Raw genomic sequence first — 16,806 nt, 5'->3', positions numbered from 1 at the left:
CTTAAATAGGAAGTGAACATACTTGTTCCACTGAATAACCAAGCACAGGGACCAGCAAACCTAAGTCCAGTCCAGGTGGCAATCTTTCATCATGCCCTACAGCATCTTGCACTTTGAAAGACAGAAAAAAAAAATGGGGGTGGGGGATTGGGTGAACATAAAATTATTTCTCTTTTATGTCTTCATTTTTGCTCCTCAAAATACTGTAAACTCACTCAGAACCCATGTACCCTGACTACAATAGTAACACATGTCCTTTGCACAGGTAAATTGTTGATTCAATAAGAGCAAAAGTATATTCTTACCTGAAGATTAACCAAGGCTAATTTCCTAGAGCTTAACACATTTGGGGCTCAAATAAAAGCAATCATTTGACTCAGCAGCATCTCAGACCTTCATTCTAAAACCACTTCACACAGGAGATCTCGCTATTTAGTTTTATTTCTGACATCACCTGCCCTTACTTGGGATGAAACACTGCATTTCTTACTAGGAAGCGTTGGTTTGTAAGGAGAATGGTATACTATGGGTTACTACTGTGAGATTGTAAAATTATTAACGGACAGTGTAAAGTATTGCATTCATTTTATTAAAAGGAAAACATTGCATGTAATAACTACTGCCCTGAAACATTTGTCACTCCAATAAACCTTTCTGCCTGAGCTAACATAAATCATATTGCACTGCTCATTTTTTATTTACCTCAGAATAAACTCATTAAAATGAATAACTTAAGGGTATCTGCATTTCTACAAGACTTTTATTGGATAAACTTGTTAGAAGAAAATGTTTTGATTGCATTCACGAACAAAGAAGCACAACCTTTGCTGACTCTAGTAATTTATTATGTGCCTAATGTAAATCTCTGTTTAAAACGAAATCTGTTATTGGGTAACAGTCATTTAAGCTGATATAATTAGAAATAGCTGAGAGAGTAAAAGAGCATTTTGAATGTCCTATGTATGGCACATCCTGTACACTGATCTGAGGTCAGAGGTGTGGTATTTTTGTACAATTCTATCTTATCTTGTGCATCAGCTGTGTATCTTACATCAAGATAAATGAGCATCCTGTCTTATATGTTAAATTAAAAATTGACTCCAAGAAGAATGTGACTGCTGTGATTTTAAGTATGCATAGTTTATACAAAATTAATATGACTGCTTCCAAAGCTCCACTTTTTTTTAATTCCTTAACAGATTTTCACTTTAATGCTCTAAGAAAAAAACAAAAAGGAGATTAAGTCTGTCTGTGGTGTTTCCTGTACAAGATACAGCAATGTGATTAGTCTTTTTTACAAACTTGAGACAAAACCACAAAATCTAGATTACTACATATCTTCTCCTAATGAGTTATTTTAATAATAAATCATCCATAGCATAATAATAGATTATACTACATAGATAAAACAAAAAACATACCAAGAAATTTAAAAATAGTTATTTTCTTTATTCAATATATAGTTAAAGAAATAAAATTATTTAATATATAAGGAGTAGAAGGACAAAATTTAGTAGAAATAACACAGGGTTATCTTGTAAAAAGTTGTATCCTCAAACTGTGCTGTAGGATGAATGGGGGAGCTATTTTTACAGAAGAGACAGACTGAATTATGACGAAGTTATTTGTAAAGTTATGTAATTATGTACCTCATTTTTGACAGAACACGTTTCCAATTCCCTGTCTTTTTTCTCTTACTGTGAAGTGATTCTTCTCCCTTATCCCTTATCTAGGAAAGGAATGCAGTGGAGGTACTAAGAGAGAATTTGGATATATTCACTCAAAAATAAATGGTATACATTGAGATTTATTATTTGTAAGTCAGAAGCATAGGCACAACATTTGCTTTCTTATTATTTGTGATGTCTTTGTTATTTTCATTATAAAAATAATGTGATACTCATAGGCAGATGTCCAGAGGAATATTCACCAAACAAGTTATCATTAATTAGAAAGACTGGAGATGATGTCCATTTTCTTCCTTATAGCAGTAATATCATCTTAATTAGTTTAAAATAAGTATCCATTTTTAATTTGGGGAAAAATCATTTAGAATAAAAGGGAGATATATGTATTTTTAAAAAAACAAACAAGTAATCATTTTAAAGCAGCCATCACCTTAGTACCAGAAATTACATGCTTCATATCACAATATGATACTTGTACTTTTTTTTAAAAAAAAATGTATTATTATGTTTCTTAATTTTTCCTTAGTATCACAAGGGTGATAGCCATCAAATACTTTCCCTGGCTCTGAAGTTGACACTAAGGAAGAAAATTACTCACTCATCCTCCCTCTGTGTCAATATCCACTATACAAATAGCTGCATACCATCCTAGAATTCTCCATAGCTCACATGTTGAATAATTACTTTTTCACCTATTTCTTTAGCAGAAGTGGAATGGGGCAGAAAGGAAAGAGTAGAGGGGAAAGATGGGGAAGATAATCTCACTAAAAATAATAGCAGTATTGTTATGTTTATTATGCAAAACCAACTGGGTTATTTTGTTAATCAACCTAGAGATAAAAAGATATTTTGCTAGTAACAAAAGATCACTACATTACAGGTATTAACAAATGAAGGCAGTGAAGGAGGAACAAATGAAACAGGAGTCATATAGAAAACAAATAGCAATATGGCAAAGGTAACTGTAGCCACATGAATAATTACATTAAAGATAAATGGTCTAAACACTCAAATCAAAAAGCAGACATTTTTAGACTGATAAAAGAATAAAACTTATCTAGCTGCTCTCTAAAAGCAGTAGACTTTAGATTAAAAAGCACAATAGGTTGAAAGGAAAATGATGAAATAAAGATATACCATGCAAATAGTAACCATAAGAGAGCCAGAGTGGTTATATAATAGCAAACAAAATAAAGTTTAAACTGTGTGCAGTTCCAGATTTGGAAAGATTCTAATTTAGTGGAGTAGACAGAAGTCTCTGGAATCCTGTTAGGCATATAGAAAGTCTAGATTTTTGCTTGGGTTGACTTTGAAGTCCTGCACATTTTTAAGGATTCATTGACACCAAAGATGAAACATTCCAGAATCCATGTAGTCACCCCACCCTGAAATTTGAATCTTAAATTGGTGTGTAGGAGTATCCCTAACCTGAACAGATTCTGGTTGCAGTGATCTAATTCCTACCCTAATAGCAGGAATAATAAAACAAACACCATAGTTTCTAGGCACCCAGGCTGCTAGGCACTTCACAGATACACGCAGTTCGGTCATGTGCCAGGACTCTAGTTATTACTTGACTGACATGCACTGGCTGGAATTAATAAAAGCAGCACTAAAACATCTGCAGGTTTTGTCTTTAACTTCCATTTCACTCAGCTATTTTTTCGTGTGTTTTTGTTTTTGTAGTATCTTTCAACTGAGTATATGTGGCATGAATTCATTTAGATACCACAACTCACAATGACGTAGCAGAGGCAAGAATGGAAATGTCTCAACCTGGTAAATAAAAAAAATAGCATCCAGAATTGGCCATCTGACTATAATTAGTGAAGCTGGAAGTTAGCCATGCCTAGGACTCTAACTATCTTGATTAAATGCCCAGGGCTCTTTAGCTTCACACACTGAGTCTCTCCTTTTCTGTTTCCTTCTTTCTTTTACTCTCACATGCTTATATTCTTTTTCACTCAAGTACCATCTGTTATTCCTTTTCATACACTTTCCAGATCCTTCTTTCATTCCTGTCCATTCTGCATACCTCATCATTAAGAGGTGGATAATTCTGTGAATACTCTAAATAGCGTATTATTTGATGCAGATCTGTGTTTCAACCTTCTAAGATGAACCACTAAATAAATAGTGCAAAGAATTTAGTCTTGTGTTGCCAGCATCTTGTCAGAAATTAAGTTGAGTTCACTAGTATCTGCTCGAGTTGTCTTTAAGCAGAATGTGTATATTTGTGTAAATACGTCGGAGTCTGTACCTGAGTGAACACTGAATGAAGATTGTATATTTAGATGGAGAGTCATTTGTATTCTGAGACTGGTTTATGATTAGGACATGGAAAGCAATAATACAGGGAAAGTTGGTAGTTTGAATAAAGCTGATGGGGATGGGCGAAGTCTCCCATTTTTCTTCAGGAAAAGGAAAAAAGGTTAGAGAATACCTCCCGCAAACCAGACATTGAGCTAGGCAATTTTACAACATAATGCCTTTTAATCCTATCAACAACACTAAGTGGTGTTATTATTATCATTGTTATTATTATTTCTGTTTTACAGATGATGTAACCAGACTCAAAGGAGTTAAAGTTCTAATTCAAGATTATAAGGCTAGTAAGTGCTGATGCTGAAATAAAAACCAAAGTCTATCTGATTTCAAAGCCATTTACTCCTGGGGCAGGACATGAGAGGGAATCACTGGATGATAAATGAAAACATGGAGGTACAAGAAAGCACATATCTATCTTTGTAGCACTTGGCACATAGTGATATTCAGTTTATTTGTTTATTATTGAATGAACGCAAGAATTGATAAACTGTATGAATCAGGGATTTCTAGAAAAACAGAACCAGTAATAGATTTATATATATGAAGAGACAGAGAGGGAGAGAATATTTTTAAAAACTGGCCCACATGATTATGAAGCCTAAGAAGTCCCATGATCTACTATGTAAACTAGAGACCAGGAAAGCTGGTGCTGTAGTCTAGTCTAATTCTGAAGGTCTGAGACCTAGAGAACTAACGACATAAGTTCTAGTCCAGGTCCAAAGGCCTAAAAACCAGAAATGTCAATGGTATAGGTCCCAGTTCAAGGGCAGATAAAGAATGATGTCCCAGTTAAAACTGTCAGGCAGAGAGAACAAATTCCCCCTTAACCTTGCCAATCTTTTGTTCTATTCAGGCCTCCAACAGATTGAATGAGGCCCACCCACACTGGTCATCTGCTTTACTTGGTCTACCAATTCAAATGTTAATCTCAGTCAAAAACACCCTCATAAACATATCCAGAATAATGTTAAACCAAATATCTGGGCACCCCAAGTCCCAGTCAAGTTGGCACATAAAATCAATTATCACAAGTCCGCCCCTGTCAACTTGGTTTTTTGACTTATTAATCATAGCCATCCTTACCAGAGGTAGGTGATAACTCATTGTAGTTTTGATTTGCAGTTTTCTGATGATTAGTAAGGCTGAGCAGTTTTTCATGTGTCTGCTGGTTGCTTTTATGTCATCTTTTGAGAAGTGTCTGTTCATGTCCTTTGCCCACTTTTTAATGGGTTTTTTTTTTTCCTTTAACTTCATTTGAGTTCCTTGTAGATCCTGGATGTTAGGCTTTTGTCAAAGGCATAATTTGCAAATAATTTTTCCATTCCATGGTTGTCTCTTTACTCTCTTATTGGTTTCTTTTGCTGTGCAAAAGCTTTTTAGTTTGATGGGTTCCACTTGTCTATCTTAGCTTGTATGTCATTTGCCTTTTTGGGAATTTGTTGCCATAGCTGGTACTTATAATACCTTCTTCTACTAACCATCCTGTGTTCTCTTTGTCTTCAACATGATTTTAGCTGGCCATGGTTCTTTACCTGGTAGAGTGACACAAATCTTCATTCATGAAGGGTCTGACCATTAGTAGTCATTTCACGATAGGGCAGTTGTATTTTTCCATTGGTATTTCTACTATTATTATTATTCTTTTATAATGTGGGATACAATTCAGGATTAGGTACATAAGTGGTCAACGTACAGGTGAAGTTTGGGTCTCCCATTGATCCTTACTTCACTTGGTTTAGGATCAGGTACCGCATTGATGTTATGTGCTCTCTACCTCCCTCTCCTGGCAGTGTCTCACTACTGCCAATCCCTTTCTTGTAGTTTTATGATAAATGTTCAGAGTCCACTTCTGAGTGAGAACTTGTGGTACTAAGTTTTGTTTCTGTGATAGATTACTAAGTATGACAGACTCTAAATCCATCCAAGTAGCTGCAAAGTTCATAATTTTGTCCTTTTTATGGCTACATACTATCCTATCATGTATATGTACCACATTTTTTTATCCAGCCCACTTTTGATAGACAGCACAGTTGGCTCCATGTTTTTGCTATTGTGAATAGTGCTGCAATAAACATGCATGTGCAGGTATCTTTTTTGTAGAATGATTTGCGTTCCTCCTGGTTTATTTCCAGAAAGGGGATTGCTGGGTTATATCTTAATCACAAAACATGGTAATATTCAGAGATGCCCTAAAGGACTTCTTGTATTTCAGGCACACTCTTCCTTATCGCTATCTTGGTGTAGTAGTCCCATTTCTCCTTGGTAGTAAAGAGTCACCGCACCTTACCCAGCAGAGTAACTCACTTCTTTGACTGTTGATCCAGAGGCATGAAAAGCTAAAAGTGGTCAGGTGGCAGTCTTAATTTCCAGTTCAGTGAAACTATTGTTATATCTCCTGGAGGAAACGTTTTTCCCTTTGGAATTGAGACCTCTAGGCCAGAAGAGAGCATAAGGTCACAAAAACAGAAAGCAAGCCTTTTGCTAGTGAGTCACGAGAGGTAATAGTAAGGGAAACACTTTCATTTCCACCGTTGACTCCTGGCCTCGTGAATTCAACTATGGGAGAAACAGCACCATATGTTGGATGCTGATTCAGAGCACATGCAACCTTGTAGAGAACCTTGCCCCTTCTCTCTGAGGTACTGCCATCAAGGTAGTGCTGTAACTGATGCTTTAAAAGAACATTCCATTCCTCAATCAAGCCAGCTGTTTCAGGATGGTGAGGAACAATGTAAGACCAGTGAAATCCATGAGCCTAGGCCCACTGCTGCACTTATTTGCTGTGAAGTGAGTTCTTCAGTCAGAAGCAATGCTAATAAAAAACCATATGCCAGCATTATCCAGCTTATTTATATCTCTTTTCAAGAAAACCATGAACATACAGAGTAGCTGCCAATCATAGACTCATAGACTTAAAACACTCAGTACTGGAAACTTCTTTACAATATCACTGACAGCATAAGTTATGCCCCCTGTGCTTGGGCACTTCCCAGCTTGAGATCCTCACTTCCAGCAGCAGCTCTACTCTGCTTCTGTGAAGCACTCATTATTTGAAAGTATGTGCTTATATTTCAAATTATAATCTTAGCTATGCATCAACAAAAATCTCTATGTATTTATCTAAGTCTTCTATAGCCTATTAATTATATCTTAGTGTAATTAGTACCATAAACTCATTGCCTATTGGGTCAAACAATACTCAAAATATTTAATTTTGCTATCTATTATTTTAATTTCTAAATTAGTGTCTCCAGTTAATGTCTTTCAATGTATCAACAGTCAGATTTTTCTATCAATGGTCAGATTTTTCACACCAGTGTTTATCACTTACCTCAAAAATAAAGAAACACTATTAACAAAATTATAGCAATGTCAATATTATTCTAATATGATAAATGATTGTATGAATGAAAACAGCATATAACGATGCAAACATATAATAAGGCATTATTATCATGCGTGCTTAAGCTAATGATCTTTTCTCACAGGGATAATACAAATGAGTTCTTGATGGATTTATGAAAGTTTATAAAATGAAAGAAATGCATTTTATAAATATTATAATAGTTTTTATATGATGCCGGTAAAAAATACAGCTAATTTAAGATCTTAGATCTTTATATTATTTTGCTTATGGATAAAATGTTTTAAATCAAAACTATCCCAACATTAGCAGACTTGCTTAAGTCTTTGATTTAGAAATCTTTATTTTTAAAAAAATCTTTATATTTAGAAATATTAAAATAGTGTTTAGAGAATGGGGGATTGAGACTTTGGTAAATTTCATCTCTAAAATTTCTTTGACATTGTTCCAATGTTTTAAATAATATCAAAGCAATAATATCCAAATATTACAAATCAAAGCATTAAAACAAATCATTTTACATTTATCAAAAAAGTTAATGATTGCATATACATGTTCCAGAATAAATGAAGAATTTGAGATAAATAATAATTCAGAGATGTACTTGTCTTTATATAAGAGAAAATTCAATTTAAAGTGGCTTAAAATTGAGTGTAATTAAGCAAATTATGATATAATGATGCAGTGAAATACCACTCAGCAATAAAAAAAGGAATGAATCACTAGTATTCAACAACATAGTTCAGCCTCAAAAGCACACTTGTATATCTGATCCTGAATTGTACTCCATATCTTTAAAATATTTTTTAAAAATCTCAAAAGCACTGTGCTAAAAATAATATAAAATACTATATACTAAATAATTCCATTTTTATGAAATTCTGATAGAGGGCAGTGATTGCTTGGCCTGATGGGGAGAGGATTGATTGCAAATGGTCATGAGATAATTTTTCAAGCAATAGAAAAGTTTCACATTGTGATTGTGGTGATACATGACTGTATACACTTGTCAAAGTTTTTCAAATTTCACAATAAAATTTTGTGAATTTGTTGTATAGAAATTATACCCCTACCAAGCTGACCAAGAAAAAGAACAAAAGAGAAAGAAAGAAAGAAGGAAGGAAGGAAGGAAGGAAGGAAGGAAGGAAGGAAGGAAGGAAGGAAGGAAGGAAGGAAAGAAAGAAGGAAGGAAGGAAAGAAGGAAAGATTGATTCTAAAGAGGAAATTAAAAGTAACTAGACGTTTATAGAAAATCACCAACTCTAAAGGGAACAGTGAACCTGAGCCATCATCATTCCATCAAAGAGATATCAAAAGATACTTTTTATCAGAACAAAATTCTTTCTGACAATTATTCGGAAATGTTTTCTGCAGAGCTGTGAGTTAAATGTCATCTCCTGAGCTCAGATCTCTCTCTAAAGGAAGTCCTGCTGCATGGTACATTATTATTTCTCCCTCTTCTGAGTTCCAACAGTAATTATAGTCTGCTCCAGTCCCTATAGCACTACACAGTATTTTAAGTCTCTATATATGCATTTACCTATGTATACTTATTTTGAGTTCACCTGAAGGGCTCATATTAGCAGTTGTAAACATTCTTGGATGTAGTCACACTCTTTGTCTGTGAGCTGCAGTCTTCCTACTCCTGACTCTTAAAAATAACTCCCTCCAATGCTTTCTGGTCTTTCTCTTTTAGCTCACCAACAGAAAACAGACCAGATACTTTTCTATAATCAAAGTGGTTCCTCCTTTCAGATGCTAGGTCATTGCTTTATCCATCTTCACCGAAGTAAATTCATCATTCATGAGACTCCTCAATCCACAATGCAAATTGACTCCTAGTGAATTTTCTCTTTGATTCTCCAGATTGCATAGGCAGAATCCAGGCAAAGGCCCTTGTTACATGAGTATGTCTTTACCCTACAAGTTGACTCTCATCCTGAGGGCAGGATGCATTGCACTTTCAGTCTCCCTCGCTCTGCTCTCTGGGCAGTAGTTGGCAAGTACTCGATAAACATGTGCTGAATTGAATATGATAAGGCCTCCTTAGCATGAAAAAAGGACCATTTCTTACCACTTAGAGTTCAGAAGTTGGTTGAAGGTAGCAATGAGAATGAACACCAGATTTTTCCCAGCAAAGGCTGGTTGAATTGCGTTTGATGGTACTGTCAGAGAGGCATCCTTGGACTAATAGAAATAATAGAGGAAGAAAGACCGCTTCAGACACCCTAGGGGCTACCTAGCTCTCCAGTGAGGTATTTTGTTTTTATGTTTAAATATTATTTTCACTGATTATAAAAAGAAACATCCGTTCCCTTTTATCAATATTTAGTCAAGGCAGCCAAATGTGCTTAGGTTGAAAAATGCTTCTTAAATAAGTGATTAAATATGAAGAATTAGTCTCTCTTTTTTCCTTTCCTAGACTTTGTGGCATTAATATTGGCATTTTGTTTCCTTAAATTGCATCCTAAGGTCCATTTTCACCACAGCTCCTTCCCCAGATGACATTATGGTAGCCCAGACCATACTTATCTCCCTTTCTATAGATTTATATTTTCTTTTTAATTTGAATTTCTCAAACTTCAAAATCATAATTATTGAGGTATAATTGACATACAGCTAAGTTTATCCTTTTCAATCCAATTCAACATTTCTATAAGATTTGAAAAATGTACAGTCATGCAGCCACCACCACAAACAAGATATAAAATATTTCTCACCCCCCAAAAGTTTCCTCATGTTCCCTTTGCCATTCTCTACAGGTACTCTGATTTCTGTCTCTTTAGTTTTGCCTTTTTGAGGTTGTCATATAGAGTCATAAAGTACATGACATTTTGTATTTACCTTTCTTCATTTAGTTCAATGTGTTTGTGATTCCTCCGTGTTGCATATATCAATTATTTATTTCTTTTTATTGTTGAATAGTAATTCCATTATATAGATGTATATTATGATTATGTTGATTAATTTGTTTGTTTTCCTCTCCTAAAGGAAAACAAACACTAAACTTGTAGTGTGATAAGTGGGAAGAAATTTTGCTTATATCAAAGCTAGATTTTTTTTTCCATGTTATATTACCTATTGCACAATATGGTCCTTGAGAGAGTCTTGTACTTGGTATTAGACATATTTACATACCTTGCATTGCCCAGGCCAAAAGGTATTCAGAATCCATGCTGCATAAATGACCTACTGCATGTATGTGACTCTTTTCTATATAAAGTAGTTTTGAAGAGTGTTATCAGGGATTTGCGTCTCACAGTATACAATTTAAATATGTACAGTTTGTGTATGTGAATTATACCTCAATGCAGTTGTTAAAGAAAAAGCACAACCACTATTAAAATCTTATTTTTAAAACAAAAACATAAATATGTAGCTGGTATTTGTGATAGGGCTGGAGCTGAGATTTAGTCATATATGCAATGTGGAATTAACTAGCTGGAGAAGGCAGAGAATGGAAAAGAACAGAAGACAAATTACAGGAAAATATGATGGAAAAATTCTGAGGCAGATTCAGAAACAGAACCATGGGTCAGGAGGAAATAATATTCTTGAGTATGCTGTGGTAACTCTTATTTGAATGACTGGTGACCCATGTATGCATCCAGGACATGGCTACAGGTAAATCTCATGAGATTGCACAACACGTTGGGGCATATTAAAGCCATCTGAGGAATCCCTCTACGAGAATATTGGTCACAGAAAAAGTATCAGTCTCCTCATTTTAAGATTTGCAAGCAAACCTGGCACAATGATATTCAATGTTACCCAATAGACCGGAATCCACACCCATTTAGTGATGGAGAAGTGTATGAGTCTCCAAGCAACAGAGGCCAACAGTAGCCAGGACTGATCTTCAAGCACATCAAGAAATAGTTCAGGGATTGAAAGCCTGTCTTAGTCCATTTGCATTGCTATAACATAATGCCACTGATTGGATGATGTATAAAGAACAGAAATTTATTTTCTCATACTTCTGGAGGACTGGGAAATCCAAGGTCAGTCACCAGCATCTTGTTAGGGCCTTCTTGCTGTATCCTGACATGGCAACAGGCGGAAGGGCAAAAAGGAGTCAACCTCCCTCCATCAAGCCCTTAGTCCATTCATGAGGATGGAGTCCTTATCTGAGCACCTCCCCAAAGACGTTACCTGCCAACAATTGTATTAGAAATTAGGTTTCCAATATATGAATTTGGGGGGACACATTCAGATCACAGCAAAGCCCTATATATACAAAGGGGATAGAGAGAGGACATTTGGACTTGTGCACAAATGGGACCTCATTTATACTCAGAAACTAGAAAGCTGCAATTTTCAGTTTACAAATGAATGAAAGTCACTAGAGCTCTATGTACATGAGTCACAACCATAAGAAGAAAATGAACTGCACTACCATAACACCCCATGTGAAGATGTATGGTCTTAAGGGTTTTTAAAATGTTAATTCCCCTCAAATTTAAACCTTGAAAATCTTCATTTACTCACATGTCTAAAGTTTTTGATGGTACAAGCCACCTTCCATATAACTGTACTTTGTAAAGTTCATACTAAATCCGATGAAAATGTGCTTAAATATTCTGTCATCCCACTGAATGAAATAAAACAAACTGAACTTCCATACTGTCTGCTTATATACAACCATATGATTTCAGCTAGAACAAGACTTTGAGGACACTATCCTGTAATGATATTTCAAGCTCATTAAGGACAGCCATTGAGTATAGTCAGGATTGGTTCTCACCACAGTGTTTAGCTCATGACTTTGCATGTGTAGATGCTAAATAAATGAGTATCAAATGAACAAGTAAGTTACAAAAGTGAAGTGACTGTAAAATTCTCAACTTATTCCAAGTGAAGGATCATGTTAGAAATTATAAAACTTTGTGAGAAAAAGAGGTAGAAAATCTAGAAAAGAATTATGCGGGGAACTTAGTAATGGTAATAGTAACAAAACATGAAATAGGCCAACATTTGTGAACCAGGAATAGTAGCTGTTGCTTTCTCATATGGCGTAATGGGCAATGTGGAAGCAGAAAAGACTGAGATCATAATTAAGACTGAGATTCCTGGCAAAACTGAAGTTCAAAATCTTTCTAGGCTCTCCCAGCTTCACTGATGTTGTTATTCTTTTGATGTGTAAACAAAACTCCCTTGTCTGCCAGTCAAATAAATGCTAATGGTAAAATTGGCTCTGCTTGACTTTTTGATGTTAAACATTTGAAATGTGCTTCCATCTAAAAGGACAGGCTCCAATCTAAATGGTTCCATCAAAATTGCTTTAAATAAAATAAGAGTTAATGTCACTAGAAATGCAGTAAAAGTTAAATTGCAAAATGGCTGAGAATGGGAGAAACTTGACTTCAGAAAAGAATAATAGCTATCTAAAGAACCAAAGATTGTGTGTTCTTGGCAGAGGATTTTAAGATAAAAAGATCATCTTGAGTGGTCTTATGAGGGTGTCAAACTGAAGAAGACATATACTGAGTTAAAATTAGGCCTTATAGAATCCAGACTGGAGACAGGCCATGGAAAACTAAAGACATTTGGAAGTTGAAGTTATGGGGCAATGGAAATGATGAGTATTTAAAGAGGAAGCCAGTCTACAGAGAGGAGAATAGAGTAGGTACACACAGAGAAACAAAGCCAAGGACTCGTACATTCCCTAAAAGTTGCATAGAGTGGATTATAATCTTGTTTTACCAGTCTCCACTTTAGGTACATGAGACCAGGCTGTAATTCATGTCTTTGTGTTCTCAGAAATTTCATCCATTCTTTCAATGATCTATTCTTTGACTTGAGCTAGTTTAAGTAAGATTTTTTTTTCCTCCTCAAAAAGTAACTGATCTCTAACTGGAATGTCCAAATTTTCCAGACAGACAGCAGAGTAGTAGACAACCATAAGCAGTCTTTATCCCTTATATGACACTTTCATATATAAATAAACAAATAAATAAAATAAAACCTAAAGTATAAATGAACAGTGTTTCCCCTTCACTGAGCTTTTCCATGTTCTAAGGAATAGACATCTTAACTTCTTCTTTTCTTGGGTTTATTTTAACACATTAAGACATTAGTCATTTGTTGAACAAGTAGGTTTATTCATTAGTGGAACAAATATTTACTGCACATCAACTCTGTATCAGGCCCTGTTTTAGGAACTGAGAGTAAAGGAAGTTAACAACATATGCTCATTGTGCTTAAGGATCCTCCAGAGGAGAGATAGATGCATCCTAAATGTAGTCTAGTACAAGGAACAGAAATCTGCTCAAGCTAGGTTGAGAAAGAAAAGCTGTTGAAAAATACAGGGACATTCCAGAGAGGAAAATAGACTAGGCATTTCATGGAGTTAAAAGTATAAGGGGCAACTAGATCTCATACTCTCATACATGACTACAAACAATATAAAAAAGAGACAAAGAACTAAAGCAAGCTCTCCTCTCTTTCTCTCTCTCTCTTATGCATGTACACCTCATTTTCTGGGTCTGGTATCTCTGCATCTCTTTTCTATGAATAACGCAGATTGACTTTTTCGATGCTTATTTAAAAAATGGTTGTCCCAACTGAATATGACTGCCTAGTCCATGTGGTCAGCAACGATTCTAGAATTTCTATATTATGAATATAAATCCTTGGGAGAAAAAATTGATTTGTCCAGCTCAAGCAAGGAGTCTGTCCTCATGACAAGGAGATGGGGTAATGTGACTGAATGACTTCTGCATGGAAATCAGGAAAGATTCTGGGAAAGCCCTATGAACAGAGCTGGCAGATCACTTTGCATGTCTGTCACACACAGGAAAACAAATAAGGCCAATCAAATCTAGCAGAATGAAGTATGAATAAAAATCATAGGCATGTTAATGGGTCCAGGGATCTAGGGAACATAAAATCATTTTATGTATTTATTTTGTTAGTTTGTTTTTAAGTTGGAAGTGCCTCTTTTACTTCTGGAAATTCTGTATCTGAGCCAGTGCTCAGAGATTGTGGGTGAATTAAGCTCAGTGGACTCTGAGCTTTACTCGGTCATGCATGGAATTACCGGGTAACATTGAGGATTCATTGATTACTTCATTTCTGATTTTCCAGGACTTACATAGAATTTCACATTTACCACTCTTTTCAAGTCTAGGGAGAAGAATGTGAAACTGTTAGGAAATTCATTTCAGCGCAATAACTATTCATTAGAAACTTGTTATTTACTAGGTATGAAACTAAACTCACCAGATACAATTATATAAGATTTCAGATATCCAGCATTTAAGTGAGAAGATAGAGTACACATATATAACTACATTTAAGTCACACCATAATACATACACAATAAAGATTATCAGGGCATAAAAATAAAAAAGATCAGAAGGGAACCCTGGAAAAAAACTCATCTGAGCCCCATCCCTCAGCAAACTCTGCCTTGAGTTAAGAGAAGAAAAAGAGGGAAAAGTCTCATTCTACCCTAAATACTTTTTGGAATGTGGTCTCTGTTAGTCTCGAGTCACTTTCAAGTGGTCAGTCAGGTCAAAACTAAGTTTATAACAACACTGAAACATGATGTATCTTTTTCATTGTGTTGACATTTGCCTAATGGGGCAAGAACAAGGATGGGTAGGGATAGTATAATTGTGTATTCTTCACTACTTGGCAGAGAGAGAGAGAGAGAGAGAGAGAGAGAGAGAAAAGTAAAGAGAGGGAGAAGCCAGGGGCAAGTAGATCAATGAATTTTAATGTCACAGAAAAGGAAATGCCATAGATAGGTTTCAGATTCCACATTACAACTTGTCTTTAAGACATCATCACTTGTTGAGTTTTGGTGTGGTATCAGAGGATTATCCAGAACTGTCTCCTATTTTTTCCATGTCCATATCTGTGCAATGCTAGATTAATCCATATAATTTGACCCAAACTACATACCAAATAAGATTGTGTACAGAAGTTGAAATGAGAATCCAAATGTCTTTCTAAAAACCAGATAATACAAAGATCAGCCAAAATGTAAAATAATGCCACACTTACCATGGATTCTTTTATTTGGGGGAATATATTTATTTTTCATAAAATATATCCACTTATGGTAATGTTAGTGAACTTATTGCTAAAGGAATAAAGAACTGCTGAGCCCAATGAGCTGGGGAATCCCTGATTTAACCTTGCTTATTTCTTTCTTAGAATGTGATACTCAGCACAACTACACCTAGGTAGGACAGCTCCTAGGAAGACTAAGGCAGCGGTTCTCAAGCTGTTTTTGTCTCAGGAGCACTTCATGCTCTTAAAATGAATGAAAGGCAGGAGTTTGTTCTCTGTTTCTTAAAATATCTGCCTGGTTCTGGAAAATTATAGTTCCTGATTTATTCTATACCTCACACTGTCATAGTGTTAATTTGTCCAGTTCTGAGAACCAAAACAAAGAAAGATCCATTTTACTCTCCAGCACCCAGAGACAAAGCACAAATTCCCATCTCACATTAAAGGAACTATCCTGCCTCCCAAACAAGGGTCTGTTCCAAACACTTACTCAAATTTCAGTGAGTCAGAAGGAAACAGACAGATATTCATCTCCCTGAAACCTGGCTGACTTCCTGCAAAAGTCTGTGAGGAGCGTCAAGGTTGTGTGTCAGGGTTAGTGAGAGGCCACCTAAGAGCTCCCAGGTGATAGCTGGAATATTAGTAAGCAGGTGAATACCAGGCACAAGTCAGAAAGAAATGTCTTCCAGTGTTTGTCAGAATTAGTAAGTAGAGTTAGTAAGGGACTGATAAGAAAACAGGAAATAACCTGGGGCTATAAATTTTGGCCTCAAAGGGGTTAAATTTATAGTCATAACCCTTAGCAGTAGCGTCTAATGAATACAATTTAATACTTTAAAAATCTGAGATCTCAAGGGTCAGGCATGGTTACTCACATCCCAGCACTTTGAGTGTGGGAGGATCACTTGAGACCAGGAGTTTGAGGTTACAGTGAGCTATGATCACACCACTGTGCTCCAGCCTGGGCGACAAAGAAAGACCCTATCGCGAGAAAAAAAAGATAACAAAAGAGACACTTCAGTCCTACCCATGGTAAAGAGAAACATTTTATTTGCACCAATTATTTAGACTTTCCCATAGTGAGCCACTTTTCTTCCTAATGGCAGTATCCCAGGCACACCATCCCGCTCATAGGAGCACTGTATAAAGATCCACAATGGTGTTAATAATTATGATTGCACTGATAACTCCCCAGGCTTGGTTTATGAAAACTTTTGATTTTCTCACAAAAGTAGCCCCTGGGAGAAGTCTGGTTTCAGGAGTGTCCTGGGCCCGTATGGGTGAATTTTAAGATTAAAAAAATAAGATTTAGCCGGGCTCAGTAGTTCAGCCTGTAATCCCTTGCTTTGGGAGGCTGAGGTGAGTGGATTGCCTGAGCCCGCGAGTTCGAGACCTGCCTGGGCAGCG

General features: G+C 35.8%; 1 protein-coding gene across 1 annotated transcript in view; it reads left to right on the top strand.

The window, feature by feature from the left end:
* Positions 1-10,994: 10,994 nt before the first annotated feature.
* The window catches only part of ITGA2 (integrin subunit alpha 2), a 101,714-nt gene continuing 95,902 nt past the window's right edge, over positions 10,995-16,806 (top strand). The window contains 1 exon segment of the mRNA XM_021718725.1: positions 10,995-11,004. Within this exon segment, the coding sequence (XP_021574400.1) occupies positions 10,995-11,004 (10 nt within the window).

Source organism: Carlito syrichta, unplaced genomic scaffold, assembly GCF_000164805.1.
Source record: "Carlito syrichta isolate Samal-C Ts95f unplaced genomic scaffold, Tarsius_syrichta-2.0.1 Scaffold313372, whole genome shotgun sequence".
Classification (NCBI taxonomy): domain Eukaryota; kingdom Metazoa; phylum Chordata; class Mammalia; order Primates; family Tarsiidae; genus Carlito; species Carlito syrichta.
Note: the sequence above shows the minus strand (reverse complement) of the source record. Positions and strands in the feature narration are given on the sequence as shown.